Source organism: Mastigoproctus giganteus, chromosome 7, assembly GCF_048544385.1.
Source record: "Mastigoproctus giganteus isolate SK-2022 chromosome 7, ASM4854438v1, whole genome shotgun sequence".
Lineage (NCBI taxonomy): Eukaryota > Metazoa > Arthropoda > Arachnida > Uropygi > Thelyphonidae > Mastigoproctus > Mastigoproctus giganteus.
The window spans coordinates 11,949,940-11,969,215 of record NC_143581.1 but is presented as its reverse complement, the minus strand read 5'-3'; the positions used below and the strand labels follow the sequence as shown (position 1 = coordinate 11,969,215).

The 19,276-nt window shown below is 37.1% G+C and overlaps 1 protein-coding gene across 1 annotated transcript in view; it reads left to right on the top strand.

The window, feature by feature from the left end:
- LOC150082519 (terminal nucleotidyltransferase 4B-like) overlaps positions 1-19,276 on the top strand; it is an 89,783-nt gene that overhangs the window by 35,875 nt on the left and 34,632 nt on the right. Inside the window, exons 3-5 of the mRNA XM_090377820.1 lie at positions 1,491-1,537; positions 4,922-5,042; positions 17,954-18,049. Of these exons, the coding sequence (XP_090233946.1) occupies positions 1,491-1,537; positions 4,922-5,042; positions 17,954-18,049 (264 nt within the window). The remainder of the gene's footprint in view (positions 1-1,490; positions 1,538-4,921; positions 5,043-17,953; positions 18,050-19,276) is intronic.

Genomic DNA, 19,276 nt, shown 5'->3' with positions numbered 1-19,276 from the left:
GCGGAAAGGTCAGGGAATGACCACCGCATATCCCGGAGCAATATGGCCTTAGTTGCTAATGCTCCTAAAAACCAAATAACAAACAAACAAACAAACAAACTGTCTCCTCCCACTCAACCGTCCCTTTGCCTTTATTGTCACACTGCTCCATTTATACAGCAGTCTTTTATGTACAATATCAAAAGCATAACTGAAATCCAAATTTATAATGTGAAACTTATTTTTTTGCATCCAATTCCGGGTGCCTCCATAGCCAGGTGGGAAGGAGCAGTAGTGCGTAGCACATGCTTCTTGATTAGACCGGGGTTCAAGCCCGTCACCACCAAATACGGAGGATGCGGAAAGGTCAGGGAATGACCACTGCATATTCCCGGAGCAATATGGCCTTAGTTGCTAATGTTCCTAAAAAAAAAAAAAAAAACAGCATCCAATTCCTTGGTAACTGTATCATAGTATCCATCAGGTTGTTCAGACAAGATTGCCCCTTCATAATCCATGCTCCGACTGAAGTATAATTGCATTCATGTTCAAATGGTCCTTCAATACTTCTTTGACTAATGACACCATTATTTTTCTTGGAACAGAAGTTACACTAATAGCTCTGTAATTACTCATGTCACCTTTTAATAAACCTTTTTGTGAATTGGGGATACATTTACACATCTCCAGTCCATAGGGACTTCCCTGAGTCCAAAGATGCTCTCATAATTATGGCTAACTGTTTACTTACCTCCTTTGTAATTGGATAGATCCCATCCATCAAAGGTGCCTTATTTTATGTTTAGCTTCAATGTTTCTTCTGCTTTTCCTTTCAGTTACAAAATAGAATATAGGTCTTTGTTAGCATTTGATAGACTTCTGGTATCCTCTTCCCTAAAGAATTCCTCGTGTGAATGTAGTTGCGAAATGCCTATTCCATTTTTCAGGGACCTGAGCTTCATCAATAGTTAAACCATTGACATCAAGTGGATCAATGTGATACAGCCCCTTCCTTCTACTGTTAAGTAAAAAGTCTTTGCTGTGTTTCTTTGCCAGAGACTTTTCTGTAATGGTGTAAGGAAATTTAAATAATCTTGTCGAAGTTTTGCATGCTTTACATCAATGGTTGGCAAATGGATGGTTGCAAAGCATATTTTGGGGTTATGATGCATAGAAATAAAAATACAATCTAATTTTCTGAATAACACCAATGCTGAAATTTCAATAATTACTTGCTTGATTTAGTTTTTGTTTACTTCAGATTTTGATATATCTATCTAATGTGCCTCTTATAATAATCCTGCAACCAGCATATTTTAATTATGATAGAGATATGCTTTGAAAAAAATTGTATATTAATCTTGTGACCTAGTTTATTTTAAAGTTGCGGCTATGATGGAAAACATGCCAGCCTTTGCTTTATGTAGTGTATTATGATTTTGTAGTTAATTTTGAAATCATTTACAAAAATTACTTATATTTTATTTATAGTTGTTATTTTTGTTTTTAAGGTGTATGTATTTGGAAGTTTTAAGACTGGCTTGTACCTACCAACAAGGTAAATACTTCTGATTATCACTTTTAGATCGATAAAAAATTTTGTATGTGAAGAATGTGTGCTTGTACACATTGCCTTAAAATCTTATTATATTAAACTAGACATTGATAGGGGAAGGAGTAGTTCAAATTAGTAAATTTAAAATATATTCTATTACTCAGACTTTAAAATATCTGAGATTTAAAATAATTGAAATGTAACAGTTAATTTTGGAATAAGATGTTTGACAACTTTGTATAAGTTAATACATATGGGATAATATGTTAACTATGGACAATATTTTAACAGATATTTTGCTTACTTGTTATGGATATTTAAGAAAATATGAACACCCTTATACCATATTTGCTGCCCACAGGTGAAAACCATTTATTAAACTGATAAATAAATATAAAAACAAGAAAATTTATTCACAGTCCAGCAAAATCTGTTAATTTAGATGGTAGGACACAAATACGATGAAGAGATGAAGGAAATTTTACGAAAATGTTTTTGTATGTAAAGAGGTAAAATCAGAACACTAGTGTGTTAAACATTAATAACTCTTTGATTAATAACATTAATAACTCTTTGATTGATGAAGAACCTAACCATTTGATTAGGTTCTTCATCAATCTTATTGCCTTTTTTGGAAAAAAAAAAAAAAAAAAAAATCTGTTAAGTAAAAGTCTTATTGCATTGCTGTTTCATAGTGTCATTCTTCACTTCTCTTAGAGTATAAAATATACTTTTGAATTTCTCATCACAATTAGAATTTTATAGGTGCAGCTTTTGCCTTTGTGTAATTTGACTTTTTCTTCTTTATTTATTTTTTTTTATGTGCTGCCTGCTTTACCTACAGATTTTGAAATGCTTTTGCTATTTCTTCTTTCATCACCACATGATATCCAGCCTTATCTTCTAACCGTGATCTTATATTTCAAAAATGAATATTCTTTTTCACAACTATTGTGTGACATTAACAATTTTCATCATCTTTGAGTCCAGCTAAATCAGTAAGAACATCATCAGTTAAAAGCATTTTCTGTTATATTCTACTTTTACTTCATTCCATTTCTACCACAGAAAGTACCATTTACAACTTGCAACCAAATTGTAAATGGTACTTTCTGTGGTAGAATTTTACTATCTATATAACATCAAACAACTGATGGAATCATGTGTACGAGACTAATTGCAATTCTCCAAAATATATATCAATGGCTCGAAGTGTGATACAGTAATAGGTGCAGCAGTGATATTTCGAACTAACATCATCTCTGTACAACTTCCAACTGAATGCACCAATTATACTGCTGAATTGTGTGCTATACCTACCTTACAGAAAAATACTGTCCCTACTCATTCTGTGGTGAACAAAATAAGATCTACTCTGTTTCAATAGAAAGAAATGCTTGAAATAGTTATCTTTTGTCAGATTCCAGGAATACCAGGATTAGTGTTCAGATCAGGTTGCAAAACATTCAGCCTGTAAAGATACCTCTTATATCAAAGTTTCATCTTCCAATTATAGAACTATTAGAAATATCTAATAGTTGTTAGGGACCATATGACATACTAAAGTTGTCCATGCTTTACACTACTTTGCTCCTTGTGTGCCATGTTTCAGTAAAGTCTCAATTACTGTTCACACTAGAGTTCCTTTGAGAGCTTTCGAGATGCAGTGATTACAATTTAGTTCAACTACATCAGGTATGCATGTTGTTATATTTACACTCAGAAAAATTTTGTAAAATTGTAGAAGCTTATCAAAAATCTGTATTTAGGATTCGTTGGCCTTGAAATATCATAATACAAAATATTCTAGAAATTCCATCAAACATAATCTCTTTTTAAGGAGAATAAAGGTTCTATAAAAATTGAAATCTGCAGTGAGGATTGATGGAAGTATTTGAAAAGGGTTTGAAGGTTAAGCTTGGAGTAAGGCAGCTCCTGCACCTTGTCACCACTTCTCTTTATAATTTTTACCTGCCAAATTTAAAATGTATTGCAGAAGACAAAAATTGGATCATTATTGTGTGCCAATGATGATCAACAACAATTTTGCTGTTGAATAATAACTTGTAAGATCTTAAAAAAATCTCAGAATAAATTAGAAGTTGTAGACAATTTTTCATGAAAATTAGTTTTATAAAAACAAAAAAGTTTGAAAGCTGAGAAGGACAAGAAAAATTTATATGCTGAATAACCAAAAATTGGAACACACGTTTGTAATTTTGTATATTTCGAATGGTCTTTAATAAAGATTAAGACATAAAAATAAACAATAGAATAAGTAAAACAGAAAGTTTAGAGCAGTTAAATTTATTTGGAGCTAAATTGAAATTAGCTAAGAACTGGGTAAGAAATAAACAAATATCAAATATTAGAATCTTCACAAATGAGAAATTTAAGAAAAATAAATGGAACTAATGGGTGGCATTAGTTCCATTTATTTTTTATATATTGGAAGCTATTGTATTGTAAATGAGAAACTAAGAAAAAAATCATGCTAAACTAATATCCAGTTAAAGGAAATGGACATGTTGAAAGGATGGAAGAAGCGAGATTAAACAGAGGCTCAAAGCAGAGGTTAATGGTAAAAGGGTAGAGATAGTTGATCAATGGTGTGAAGAAAGCATTAGAAGAATAAGGACTTGCTTTGGGAATGCCTGTAAATGTAACAGGAAAGAAGATAGTATAGCGGGAAAATCATGAATTTAAAGGTATAACAGATTTAGGGGCGCCTCCGTAGCCAGGTGAGAAGGAGCAGCAGTGTGTAACACATGCTTCTTGATTAGACCGGGGTTCGAGCCCGTCACCACCAAATACGGAGGATGCGGAAAGGTCAAGGAATGACCACCACATATTCTCGGAGCAATATGGCCTTAGTTGCTAATGCCCCTAAAAACCAAAATAACAACAACAATAACAGATTTAGAGCCAGTAGAGTTAAGTGTTATTAATTAAAAAGTTAATTGAACCTAATTTTAAAAGAACAGTTATAAGAATATAAATCATTATAGCTGTCAGTAGAAAAGTATGAATAGATGCAGCTACATCTCGTATTTTGCATTTAAATTACACCAAGTCCACGCACTGTATGGATAATGTTTGGATATACAAAAATATATTTACCCACTTTCAGATTACTTATAGCTGTGTCCTTTTTTAATTTCATAAATCTTGGAAGTTATCTTTATATTTTAATAAAATACTTAAACAATTAAAAAATTACAAAATACTTTTAGCAACAATACTGATTAGTAATATAAGAATTGACTTGAACATAGCTTTGAATACCCACAGTAGAAATATAGTAATTCTTTTATATCACAGAAATAAATTCTTATGTATATTTATGTAATGAATGTTTTTTTTAACTTGCTTTTTTTATTTTCCAAGTGATATCGATCTTGTTGTCGTTGGTAAATGGGAAGCATTACCTTTATGGACCTTGCAAAAGATTCTTTTAGAAAGGAACATTGCACTTCCTCAGTCAGTTAAGGTGCTGGATAGAGCTTCCGTAAGTAAAACTTTGCATCACTAAAGTTTCATTATAGATTATTTCAAAAACTATATAATATCTTGGTCAAGTAATTGTCATTTTTTTTTTTTTAACTTAAATAATAGTAAATTGAATATTTCAGTTCTTGATTAGACCGGGGTTCGAGCCCGTCACCATCAAATACGGAGGGTGCGGAAAGGTCAAGGAATGGTCAAGGAACGGCTAAAGGATGTAAGGAAATAGATTTTTCTGCATCTTCCAAAAAAAACAATCACTCATACTTTCATTGCCAAATGGCAAAAGCTTTATAAATGCAGATGGCCTTGGCCTATGGAAACTTAATTTACATTCATCTTTGTTTTAAGTCACAGTCAGATTGCCTCTTGTGACATTATTTTGGCATGGTGCTCTGGTGTCAAATGTTATGTTGTTTTGTTTTTGCATATGTGACTTGAATCATCCTTAATAAATGACTTAAAAAAGAAAAATATATATTTATTACTTTAAAGTAAAAGTCTTGTGCTTAGTACATGATGCAATATATTTTTGCTTTCAGTTCTGCAAACAAGAAAGCAGTGTTACTTTTCTGCACTGACCATATTATTCTTAATTTCCATTGAACCATGATCAGATCATATCTAGCTTGTGGTGCTCCAATCTGACTTTCAGATTCATAGGCTGGTAGACTTGAGAGAGTGTAGCTTAAATAATTTCAGCTCAAGGCTTTGAGAATTGCTTAGGAGCCTTTAGAACTTCCTCAATTCAAAGTTTATATGTAAAAAATTAAGAGTTGCTATTACATCTTAAAAGGAAAATGTAATGTATGCATCTGAAATTTGGAGCTTGCCAATGCATTTGACAATATCTATTTGAACCTCTATGGATGGTGTTATACAGAAACAAGTCTTATTTGAACAAACTTATAGATTTACAGAACCTATCAAGATGTGGACTTGTCATACCTTCCATGGATTACTATTGTGGTCAGATGTGATAGTATGGTATTCTTTTGGATCCCAGCTCATCCTGAAATACTAGAAAATGAAAGAGGAACAAGCAGCAGAAGAGCCAATAAATTCCGATGTGATTGAAATAAATGCCCCTGTTCGGAACCATTATACAAAAATGCTTGCTAATTCTTGGTGGCAGAATATTTTGCATGATAATACAAACAAACTTTGGGAAAATAAGATGTAACCATCCTTCTTGGCTTCCAACACCGGGAAGGTAACAGTAAAATGTTCTTGCATCCACTGACAGAACACATGTAAATAAAATATTTAAATATTTTATTTTATTTATTATTATTATTTTTTTTTTTTTTTTTTATGAAAAATCCAAACATGAGGAATATTAGAACCTATAGTACTTTGTACTGTACATGGGTTAGAGGTTGAGAAGATGAAAGAAGATATTTATTGATATTAGACTTGAACTTTCTGGTCCAGAAAACAGAAGTTGAACTAATAAGAATTAATGAGGAAGAAAAAAAGTTGGTTCTGTGAGTTTGAAGTTGGACAGTAAAAGGATGTTGGCTGGTTGCTGCACGTGTTTGGACTGCTTTGAAAGAGAGAGCGGGAATTATAGAAGCTAATTCAGAAGAACTGTGCCTATGGAAGTATCTATAAAAAAAGGCATTCAGCAGAAACAGAATGTCTACGAAACATAAAGTGGAGACATTGTTAGATATGAGTCATTAATTAATCTAACTGCCCTCTTTTAATGGAATCGAGAAACTCGAGAGAGGTTCAGGGCCATCACCCCAGATGTGAGAAGAATATTCCATGGTGGGGCAGATTTGCAAATTGTACAGAGTGAACAGCTGTTTGTAAGAAAAGTAACACTGAGAGCAAAAGAGAAAAACCCAGTTTTTTAGATGATGAGGAAGCAATATTTGTAATGTGCTTATGCCAAGAGAGATTAGAAGTCAGGGTAATTCCCAATAGAGATATATAATCTTGCCAAGAAATTGGAGTGTCATTGAAAATAAGCATAGGAGCAGAAGAATCCTTTTTGCGAAATATAAGACAGGACTGAGTTTTAGAAGGATTGAAATCAACTAAGTTATCTTTGCCCCACTGGAGAATTATCTGGAGATCAGCATTTAAGGAATTGGTAGTGGATATTCTAGAAGTTGAAGCTGTTTGTGCAGTGTAAGGTTTTTCAAACTGGAAGTGGAATGCAATGTGCCATCATCAGCAAAACTATGGATAGGATTTCTGGTTAATGGAAGACATTAATATACAAAAAGAAAAGAGTGGGAGAATGAACTGAACCTTGAGAAACACCAGCATTAGTGGAGAAGTTAGAAGAAGAGAGCAGTCTGCCATCACCCACAGTGAGTGGTCAGAGAGAAAACTATATACCTAATTAAAAAAACAGTGGGGAAACCATAAGATGGAAGCTTATTCAGAAGACCTTTATGCCAGACACTATGAAATGTCAAGAGTAACTGCTTGAGCTTCACCAAACACTGCCATTGAATTTGTCCATAGATGGATAACATAAGCCAGAATATCACCAGTGGATCAACACTGGCAGAATCCATACTGGCGATCGTTGATCAGTTGGGATGAGCATCAAGATTCATTCAAATTCTTCTGACGTCCTTTAGACAGAAGACAACAGGAGACATTGAATGCAGTGTATTGGGAATGGAGGAAGGTGGTTTACCAAGATCATTAATACATGATTTGGAAGAAAATAGGATGTTAGCAAGTCAGCTTTATCCTTGGCTGAAGTGGCAATAGAACCATCTGGTTTTGACAGAGGTGGGCAAAAGTTGTGACCAGTAGCTTTGGCAAGAGACCAATATGCTTGGCTACCATTTGGACGAGAAGCAAGTTTTCTACTCTTAGCCTGTTCGAAATCTAGTTTGGCCTGATTAATAACTACTTTACATTTGTTGCGAGCATTGGTATAAGCAGAAAATGAACCGGGAGATTTGGATACCAGCCAATTAAGATATGCTACATTCTTCTCTTGAACAGCCTTAGCAGATTTATTGGAAAACCAAGGTCTAGGGTGAGATTTTAAGGTATAGTGTGGAATAAAGGTTCCATCCCTACAAGAATAATGATCTGAGCAAATATTTACATCAGAAGTTTTGAAACAGTAATCCAACCAAGGAAAAGAAGAAAAGAAATCTTACAGATCATCCTATTTTGCATTCTTGTAATACCAAACAACACAAGTTTTTGAATGCCCTTGAGAGAAAGACTTCATTGGAGAAGAGCCTATCACCAAGTTGTGATCTGAGATGCCTAGAGGAACACTCGCCACGACCATGTACTTCAAAGGGTTGTTTGTGAGAAAAAGATCAAGCATGTTGCCTTTGTGGTTAGGATTTTCTGGTATTCTGGTAGGTAAATGAACAATCTATGGAAGGTTATTAGTATTTGCAAAGCCTCAGCATCTCAACCAGCTGGGTCTAAATCTAGGAAACGGGCCTGCTGGTTTTGTGAACATTAAAATCACGAAGGAAAATTACCTCTGTTAGGAAAGTTGGATTGGAGAAAGTCTAGTTTCAAAGAAAGGAAGTCAAAGAGTTCCAAGTGATTAGTGGAATTCTAAGAATGATAGAGACAACGGATGAATTTGTCAGAATGTGGTGGTAAGGAGATTTTAAGCCAGAGAAGATCAAAAAGAGTATATTCCAAAATTACAAAGCACATGTCCAATCTGACAGGGCATGTCAGATTGGACATATGCAGAAGTACCACCTTTGAAGCGGAAGGAATCATACAGTGAATAATTCAGACAACTGGAATGAGCCATAGTTGAATCAGCCAATAACTCAGATTCTGTCAGAAAAAAGTACATGGGGTTGGCAGACTGTAAGTGGAAATGGACATCATTGAGATTAGAACTAAGACCACAGATATTTGTGAAATGAATGAGTAAGTGCTGGGAGGTTTAGATCTTTTTGCAGATTTGCTTTATTAGTTTGACAATTCAAGGTGTATTCAGTAGTAAGAAAATGTGGGGGGGGGGCATGTTATATGAAGTAATGAAATTTTTGGATACAGCATACACATGGTAAGAATGTACCCTACTCTTTGACATAACATGGCCTCGACAATGTCCCCACCCGCATAAACACTACTTGAACTCCCGCCAATCACCATCTGGCAGTATAGAGGTAGCGAGGTTATACACTAGCTGATCAGGAAGCCTCCTAGGCTGGCTATTGTTCATTACTCCGAACCAAACCTGTTTGTTTGGTCCAGAGTACTGACTAGCAGCTGGCCTGTAAACACTGTTTTAGAGCTGTACTCTCAAAATGTAAGGAAGATTGGATCTTGCCAAAGTGTCCACCATAACCTCAAAAGACATCAATCATACTGCACGATGGAAGAGACCGAGGGGTTTACTGCAGCTTTTGCTCCGTTGACTAAACATGGGTTCCACCACTTCAAGGCTCCAATAAGCAAAGGTGGTGGTATTGGACCAGTTGATGAAATCATCTACTACTGAGTATTGCTTAGTGGTAGATTTGCAGAACTTAAGCCTTTCTTGGTAAGACACCCTTTTGTTCCCCTCACCAATCTTGTTGCCCTTCTCTATTTCCGCAAGCAATTCTACATCCTTCCTAAAATGAGACCTCTAGACCTGCACGCAGTTCTCTAGGCGTGGCTGACCATTGCCTCATACAAAGGAATAATCACCTCCTTTTCCCTGCTAGCAAAATTCCTGTATATCATTGACAATATCTCATGACCTGCTCTGGCAGCCTGTCTGCATTGCTCAGAAAACTTCATATCTGACTGCACAGTTACCCCAAAGTGTAGTACGACACAGTTGGTACGTTTCTCTGGGGTTACTTCTACCCATATGCAGTACTTTGCATTTGTCAATGTTAAACTTCAGTTGCCATCTCTCAGCCCATCTGCCTAACTTTTCCAGATCCTGTTTCAGTAGCACACTGTCATTAACAACCCTACTAACCTTTGTATCATCTGCATACTTGGACATATACCTTCATAAGTATCACTTCATACATATACCTTCATCAGTATCACTGATAAATTTACAAAACAACAGCGGGCCCAACACCGAACCCTGGGAACTCCACGAAGAGCAATGTCCATTGCTTACCACTCTCTGTCATCACCCTTTTATCCATTCTAGCAACTTGCCCTTAATACCATACTGCTCCAATTTGTACTGTAGTCTTCCATGTGCAACAGTATCAGAATTATTTTTTGCATCCAGTTTCTTTGTAACCACATCATAGTATCCAATCAAATTTGTCAGACAAGATTTTCCCTTAACAAACCCATGCTGGCTGAATTATTGCAATCTTGTCTAGATGATCCTGCAATGCTTCTTTAACCAGTGACTCCATTATTTTCCCCAGAACAGAAATTAATCTAACAGGTCTGTAATAACTCGTGTCACCTTTTGATCCCCCTTTGTGAATTGGGGATTCATTTGCACATCTCCAATCCGTGGGGACTTCCCCTAATTCCAAGGATGCTCTCATAATTATGGCTAAGGATTTGCTTACTTCCTTTGCCACCTCTAATATAACTGGATAGATCCCATCCACCCCAGTTGCCTTTCTTGTTTACCTTCAACAATTTCTCCTCCACTTTGCTCTCAGTTATTTACAAAATCATTACCCTGTTACAGTTTAATAAGCTTCTGTCCTTCGCTTCCCTATAGAACTCCTCGTGTGAGAATGTAAAAGCAAAACACTCATTCAGTTTGTCAACTATCTGAGCAGGATCAACAACATTTGAACCATACCAATCTGATTCATCGCCTTCCTTCTAGAGTTTATATAAATAAAGAAGTCCTTACTGTTTTTCTTAGCATCCTTTGCCAAAGATTTCTCGTAATCTGCCTTTGCTTGCCTAATCTCCTGTCATAGACTTCTATGCCACCTGATAATTTACAGGTGACCCCCGCTTAATGCTGATAATTCGTTCCGGAAAAACCAAGCACTAAGTGAATTCACGCTAAGCAAGTGCCGCATTCCCATAAGGTAACATATGTATTTGTGAGTTGCGGTTGGAGCAATAGGATATTTCCTAATCAATAATAAACAGTAGTGAAAAGATGCACAAATGTCGGTCAAAATATTTAATATTCAAATATTTGTACATATAAAATATTCTGCATTGCATACGTATATAATTATGTGGTAACATAATTATATACGTATAATTATATATGGATTTAATTGATCTAAATTGATTTAATTTAATTGATGAATTTAATCATGAAAAATGTGTTTATTTTGGGTCGTACTTTGGCCCTCTTCCTGGTAAACTAAAAGGAGCTTTAATTTTAAATCCCCTGCAGCGTTACAACCCAACAATAAAGTCAACCAATCCTTCGCCGCTTTGAAACCTGGCATGTTTTTTTTCTTCTTTCAATATGAAACTTCTTTTAGGCATTTGTTTCCAAAAAAACGTCCTGCAAAAACTTGTTGAGAAGTATAACACATAATACCCTATTCAATAATTTTAACAGGTTCTTTTTTGAAAGTTTCGGCTCCTTGATCTGCGGATTCTCCCTGTATTTTAAATCTGTTCAACCAGCCCTTACTAGTTTTAAATGGTTCCACTTCTGTTTTTTTTAGGTGAGTTTTCTTTGGATCGTAATAGGCTAATCCAGAGGTTCCCAACCTTTCTCGGTTCATGGCGCCCATTAGTGGTACTTTACCCCTAATGGTACTTATATCTTTAAGTAAATCCCACTTCAGTAAACTGTAATCACTGCTGATAACCAACCAAATCAATCAGGGGTATTACTCTCTCTCTCTCTCTCTCTCCCCCCTCTCCCCCCTCCCCCCCTCTCTCTCTCTCTCTCAAACATGCTGCTGCAGAAAACAGTCACCCAATAAATCCGCAAAAGTCTTGCTATTGTGCAAGTGACCAATCCACAAGTTCCAGTCAATATATGGGAAGTTAAAATCCCCCATTATAATACAATCTGATTTACTGGCCCATTATTTACTGTCCCGTTCTATTTCTCTGTACATTTGTTTGTTATACAGATTAGAGTCATTAGGTCTATAACACACTCCTACTCTCATTTTTCCTTTCCCAGTGCTTATGTCAAACCAAACTGCATTACACTGTCCATCTGTGTCAACTGGATGCACTTCCTTAGATTTTCTGTTTCCTGATTAGTAGCATAATCCCTCCTATCTTGTCTATCCTTTCTGTACACATTGTATTCCCAAAATTCCAATTCTGAATTCTTTATATCTGTATGACACCACATCTGATATCCCAACAATATCCTTTGATGCCTTGACCAACACTTCAAATTCATCAAATTTATTTACTATACTCCTAGCATTGGTGTACATGCAAATATACATGCACCTATTCTTATTCTGACGCCTCCGTAGCCAGGTGGGCCGCAGGAGCAGCAGTGCGTAGCACACGCATCTTGATTAGACCGGGGTTCGAGCCGGTGACCACCAAATAAGGAGGATGTGGAAAGGTCAGGGAATGACCACCGCCATATCCCCGGAGCAATATGGCCTTAGTTTCTGATGCTCCTAACAAACAAATAACAAACCTATTCTTATTCTTAGTTACCTTAACACAGCCCATGTGCCTGTGGCTACTTTTAACCTTAATCTGTGAATCACTGCCACGCTAGCTGATTTCTGACCCACCTAACATTGCCTCGATAGCATCAGTAAACATTCTTGTAACCCTTCTATTTGATTGTATCCCTTCCCTGTAGAAGCAGTCTCTCCTGTAAACAAGCACAGACCACGCTGAGAAAAATTCTACCCTCTGAGCTTTGCACAATCTCTCCAGAGCCGAATTGATTGATAAGGTTCTCATCGTGTACGTATCATATCGTGTCTGAGTAGAATTGTAGACACTTTCACATTGAACTCTAACTTGTGACTTTTTTCAGCATTGACCTGTACTTGTTAATAAGTCTGCAGATCTCCTACTCTGTCTCCCTGACAATAAAATTAAATTTTCTGTTTATATTCCGGCACAACAACCAGGTCAGTAGAGTTTACAATAAATCATCAATACAAATATTGTATTTAGTAGTCACAGGCTTGAACCCCGATCCACTCAAGGAATATGTGCTATGCACTCTCGCTCATGACCACTCGGCTACATCAGTGCCTGTATAGAGTCACCAACAATAACTAACTCCTTTGGGACCAATACATTCTGCCTTGGAGATTGCCAATGTGTTACCTGATGCACAAGAGAGCTTGGGCAGCTGAGAGCTTGGTCGGTTTAATATCTTTAATATCTTCAAGGGCATCTACCCGACTCTTCAAACTCTCATTAGCCCCCATCAGAATGCTGAATTGGCACCTAATTTCTTAACACTCTCAGCACCTAGCACACACACAAAGGCATCCTCCTTGCCTAAATCATGTCCTGTTCCAGCGAGTTCTGTAAACATTTTAAAGAAATAAATTTGAGGTGTTGGTCAAAACATCAAAGGCAGATATTGTTGAGATATCAGAGAAGTGGTGTCACACAGATATAAGGAATGCAGAAATGGAATTTGGGGAGTAAAATGTGTACAGGAAGGATAGACAGAATAGGAAGGGAAGAGGGGTTATGCTATTAGTTAAGAAACACATAAAATCCAAGGAAGAACAGCCAGTCATCATGGCTGGACAGTGCAGTGCCGAGTCAGTTTGGTGTGATATAAGTACTGGGAAAGCAAAATTGAGAGTAGGAGTGTGTTATAGGCCTAATGACTGATGTATATAATAAACGACTATACTAGGAAATAGTGGGCCAGTAAATCAGAGTGTCTTATAATAAAAGTAAACTGCAGCCATTATCATCAACCCACTGCAGGATGGAAGCCTCCTCAACAATTCATGTTTGAGGGAAATGGACCATAATCTGCCACGCTGGTCCAGTGCAGGTTGTAATTTTAATTTCCCGGATATTGACTGGAATTTGTGGGTTGGTCACTAACACACTAGCAAAGCTTTTGTGGATATATTGGATGATTGTTTTCTACAGCAGCATGTTCAGGAGGCAACTAGAGGGAGTAATACTCCTGATATGATTATCAGTAGTGATTCTTCATGCATTAAGAATCTGCAGATAAATGAACCACTAGGTAGCAGTGATCACAGTGTACTCAAGTGGGATTTACTAAAAGAGGTAACTACCATCGGGGGGGGGGGGGGGGGAATGGAAGGGTTTTTGCTTTCGTAAAGGTGACTACGGAGGTCTGAGACAGTATTTAAATTCTATATGGTGGTTCCAACTGATGATGTTACCAACAGCAAATTCAAAATGGGAAGCATTCAAAGAATTAATCTTGGAAGCTTCTAGGCTTTTCATACTAACTAAGAAATATTGTTCAAAGTTTAGGCCTAAATGGATGGCAGATGAACTAATGAGACATGTGGCAGAGAAGAAAAATACATGGTTACATATAAATTAACTGGTTACACCGAAGCCTGTGATAGATATAAACTGGTCTGTAACGAAGTCACAAGGGAGGTTGGGCAGGCAAAGGCAGATTACGAGAAATCTTTGGCAAAGAATTCAAAGAAAAACAGCAAAGAGTTCTTTACTTTTGTAAACTCTAGAAGGAAGGGAATAAATCAGATTGGTACACCTGATATTGATGATTCAACTGTTGATCCTGCGCAGGTAGCAAACAAACTAAATTAATATTTTGCATCTACATTCATACACGAGGGGTTATTCAAGAGGAATGCCAGAGGTGAATTAAACTCTGGCAGTGAGCTAGATGATTTTGCAATAACTGAGAGCAAAGTGGAGGAGAAATTATTGAAGATAAACATAAGAAAGGTACCTAGGGTGGATGGGATCTGTCCAGTTATATGAAAGGAGGCAGCAATGGAAGTAAGCAAACCCTTAGCCATAATTTTGAGAGCTTCCTTGGACTCAGGGGAGGTACCCATGGACTGGAGATTTGCATATGTGACTCCAATTCACAAAGGAGGATCAAAGGGCGACTCATGTAATTACAGAACTGTTAGTTTAACTTCTGTTCCAGAGAAATTAATGGAGGCACTGGTTAAAGAAGCACTGCGGGATCATCTAGACAAGACTTCAGTTATAGCTCGGACACAGCATGGGGTTGTTAAGTGGAAGTCTTGTCTCACCAATTTGATTGGATACTGTGATGTGGTCACAAAGGAACTGGATGCAATGAATAATTTTGATATATATTTGGACCTTAGAAAGGCTTTCGATACTGTTGCACAAGGAAGACTGCAGCACAAATTGGAGCAGTGTGGCATTGGAGGCAAATTGCTGCTATGAATAAAGGGATACCTTGAGTGGGAGAAGACAGAATGGTAATCAATGCACACTGCTTTTCGTGGACTAATGTTATTAGTGGATTCCGTCAGGGTTCAGTGTTGGATCCATTATTGCTTTCTGTATTTATTAATGATATTGATGATGGTATATCAGGCTTAATGTCCAAGTTTGCTGATGATACGAAGGTCGGCAGGGTTGTTAATGACACTAATGACAGTACGCTGCTGCAAGCAGAGGGGCTGAGATGTGGCAACTGAAGTTTAATATTTACAAATGTAAAGTACTGCATATGGGAAGCAGTAACCCAAGAGTAATGTATCAATTGTGTGTTACTACACTGACAGTAGAGAATGAAAAGGGCCTGGGGGTAATTGTGCAGGCAGATATGAATTTTTCTGAGCAGTGCAGACGGTCTGCAAGAGTAGCTCATGGTGTCTTGTCAATGATATACAGGAATTTTTGTAGCAGGGATAAGGAGGTGATTATCCCCTTGTATAAGGCAATGGTCAAGCCACACCTTGAGTACTGTATACAGTTCTGGAGGCCTCATTTTAAGAAGGATGTAGAACTGCTGGAACGAGTACAGAGAAGGGCAACAAGATTAGTAAATGGAACAAATGGTTGCTCTTACGAAGAAAGGCTTAAGTTTTACAGATTACAGTGTCTGGAGAGTAGGTACCTGTGAGGTGATCTGACTGAATTGTATAAAGCCTTGAATGGTTATGGGCCTGCATCCACTGGGAGCATAATGTTACATGTCAATGGACAGACAGACAAGTAAAGACAATTGGTAATATAAGCATATGTGAATATGTCTGAAAAGGAACAGAAAGAAAAAGCAACAAAGGGAGAACACAAGAGGGGGATAAGGAGAGAGAAAGAAAAGGGAGAAAAAACGAGTTAATCCTAATGTGGCTATGCAAAATGGAAATGTTAATAACATATAGAGCATGCTAATGTCCGTCAGACTGAAAAACAGCAGATTCCATTGATGGGATAGATATATATACTCCTCTATTGCAATTGACATTGGAGCTAGAAATAAAAATATGCATTTGTTTGTCAGTTGCATAAACAGTAGCCGATAGTGTCTTTGTATTTGTGATAATGGATTGCAGCTTTCTACTAGGAAGTTGTACACGCCTGATACCATAACTTTATAAAATCATTTCAAGTTTCCCAGAAACACCTGGATAATGAGGAATTTAGGACATTGATGAAAACTCACTGTCACAGGAAGGGGTACCCTGTTGCACAATATCCTACATAATTCAAGACCAACCAGGCCTGACCTAGCCAAGTGGTCAGGAGCACGAGTGCAGTAGCACACGCTCTTTGAATGGACCGGGATTCAAGCCTGTGACTGCTAAATTTGATTAATCTATTGTAAACTCCACTGACTTGATGGTCGTGCCAGAGTATAAACAAGAACATGAGGAGGGTATCACACCTTTCTAGTTTACTGTCATTGGTTTTATGAGGTTGTCATTATTGGATGAGTGCAGCTTCTGGTAGGAAGCTGAATATTATGAACATGAAGAGAACTATTTCATATATGTGGGGTATACCTATGTGGGTGAATTAAGCAGTAGGAAAGTTGCTTTGTAAACTACTTTGTATAATAGGCACAATATGACCATTGTAGCCAAAACTCTCTATTAGATATTAAATGTGAAAGTGTTTTTAGGCAGAATAAAACAGTATGGTAACTGACATCTCAGGCAGAAGTGTATCCCCCACGAGTTATTTTGTAGTTTTCAGCCTGCAAACATGCACTTGTACAGACAATACATGGTGGCACAATATGCCTTAAATTGTTGATGTGCCTATATTCTGACAACGATATTGTCTTCACTTGTAAACATGGTTATTATTTGTTGTTTGTTTTTAATATTGCAGTATAAATTTGGCATATCAATGTAACAGCAGTAGCAACTTCAGTTGTATGCTCCCATTTATTTAATTAGCTGTTGCTATAATTTTATATTATTATTATTTGTTTTTTAATTAGAACTGAACATTTTAACCTTATGGAACTCATTTTGACTTTTTTTAAGCTTTTTGGTGCTTTAATAAAAGTATTAAAGCTTTTAATACAAATTACAGTGTCTGGAGACTAGGCACCAGCGAGGTGATCTGATAGAGGTGTATAAAGCCTTGAATGGTTTAAGCATGCTCAATGCTGATGGGATTCTTCCTCTAGCTCAGAAAAATCACCTGAGAGGGCATAAATTCAAATTGAGGAAAGACAGATGTAGGATAGACGTGCGGAAATTTGCCTTTAGCCAGCGGGTGGTTGGTTGGTGGAACAGACTGCCATCCCTTGTGGTGGAGGTTGATAGCCTAAATAAGTTTAAGGCTCAGCTGGACAGGTATTTTGAACGAACAGAGGGGTGAAGTAGAAGTGGGTTTTTTTTTTGGCTGATGCTGCATAAGCTTGCTTGCTTGCATCAAATGCCTCTACTAATGCTAATGCTATTCTATTCACCCACCTGTAACTTAGAATATATCTTTAAACAAGCCTTTTCTAGTTTTTCTGTTAAAATTTCAAGAAACCATTGTTCATTATGATCAGGTATATCTATGAGTTTACATCAGGTTAATGAATATTAATTGCATTTTTTTTATTGTGATGGCTTGAATGTTCATGTAAGTTACTATTCCTAGGTCCCGATTGTGAAACTCACTGATGCTATGACAGAAGTAAAAGTTGACATTAGCTTCAATATGAGTAATGGAGTGAAAAGTGCCAAATTAATTCAAGTAAGTTTCAAAAATAATGCACGATTATGATTAAATAAATGACAATCCCTTACATACAGTGTAAATGAAATTTATATTTTGATGAAAATGAATAACAAGTTACTGAGATCAAACAAATGTTATTTATATGATGTGAGTAATCATGAGATTCATTACAGTAGCAGATCACAGAACTGTTTTTACAAAGGGTACTAGGAAAGTTTTGCAATATGACGCAACAATGAATCACAGGAAGCTGCTTGTTGCTGCATGTTGAGACATGTTCATACGTGCATAGTAGCCGCCGCGCCAAGTCGATGGGCTCAGTTATTCATTAGTAGTGAGAGTGTAAAGTGCTTGCGATGGCATCGTGGTCACGAAATGAGATAAGGACAGTTTTGCGGTATAATTTCGTGCGTGGTTTAACCATAGACCAGTGCTTAGAAGAAATGACTCTTGCACTAGATGATGATTGTCCACATGGTACAAAGATATTCAGGTGGTATAGAGAATTCCAAAGGGGAAATTTCACTCTGGAGGATTCTGAGAGGCCGGGAAGGCCACGAACGTCAGTTACGGAGGAAAACGTTACTGCTGTGAGGAAAATGCTTGACGAAAACAGGCGAGTGACCTACCAACAGATAGTGGATACTTTGGGCCTAAATGCACCAGCAATTCGTTCGATTCTGCAAGATCATTTGCACGTGAAGAAACTTTGTTCTCTCTGGGTGCCGCATCAACTGACTGAAGAGCAGATGACACGACGTGTGACTTGGTGCCGGGAGATGTTAAAAAAGTTTGATAAGGGACAATCTCGGTATGTGAACAACATCGTGACAGGTGACGAGACTTGGCTGTACTATTACGATCTGCCGACCAAGGCTCAAAACAAAGTTTGGGTCTTTGATGATGACGACACACCTGTAATTGTCAGAAAATCCCGATCTGTAAAGAAGAAAATGATAGCTGTATTTTTCAAATCGAGTGGAATTGTGGAACGTGTCGTGTTGGACACGCAGAAGACAGTCACAGCTAAGTGGTATACTGAACAATGCCTGCCTAAAGTCATTGGATCTATGAAGAACCTGCGGCCAAAGTCAAGAATGGACACCTGGTACCTCCATCACGATAATGCTTCAGCTCACCGCGCCAAAGCCTGCACCGAATATTTGACCACGACAGGACTGAAACTTCTCGAGCACCCTCCCTACAGTCCAGACCTTGCTCCCTGCGACTTTGCACTGTTCC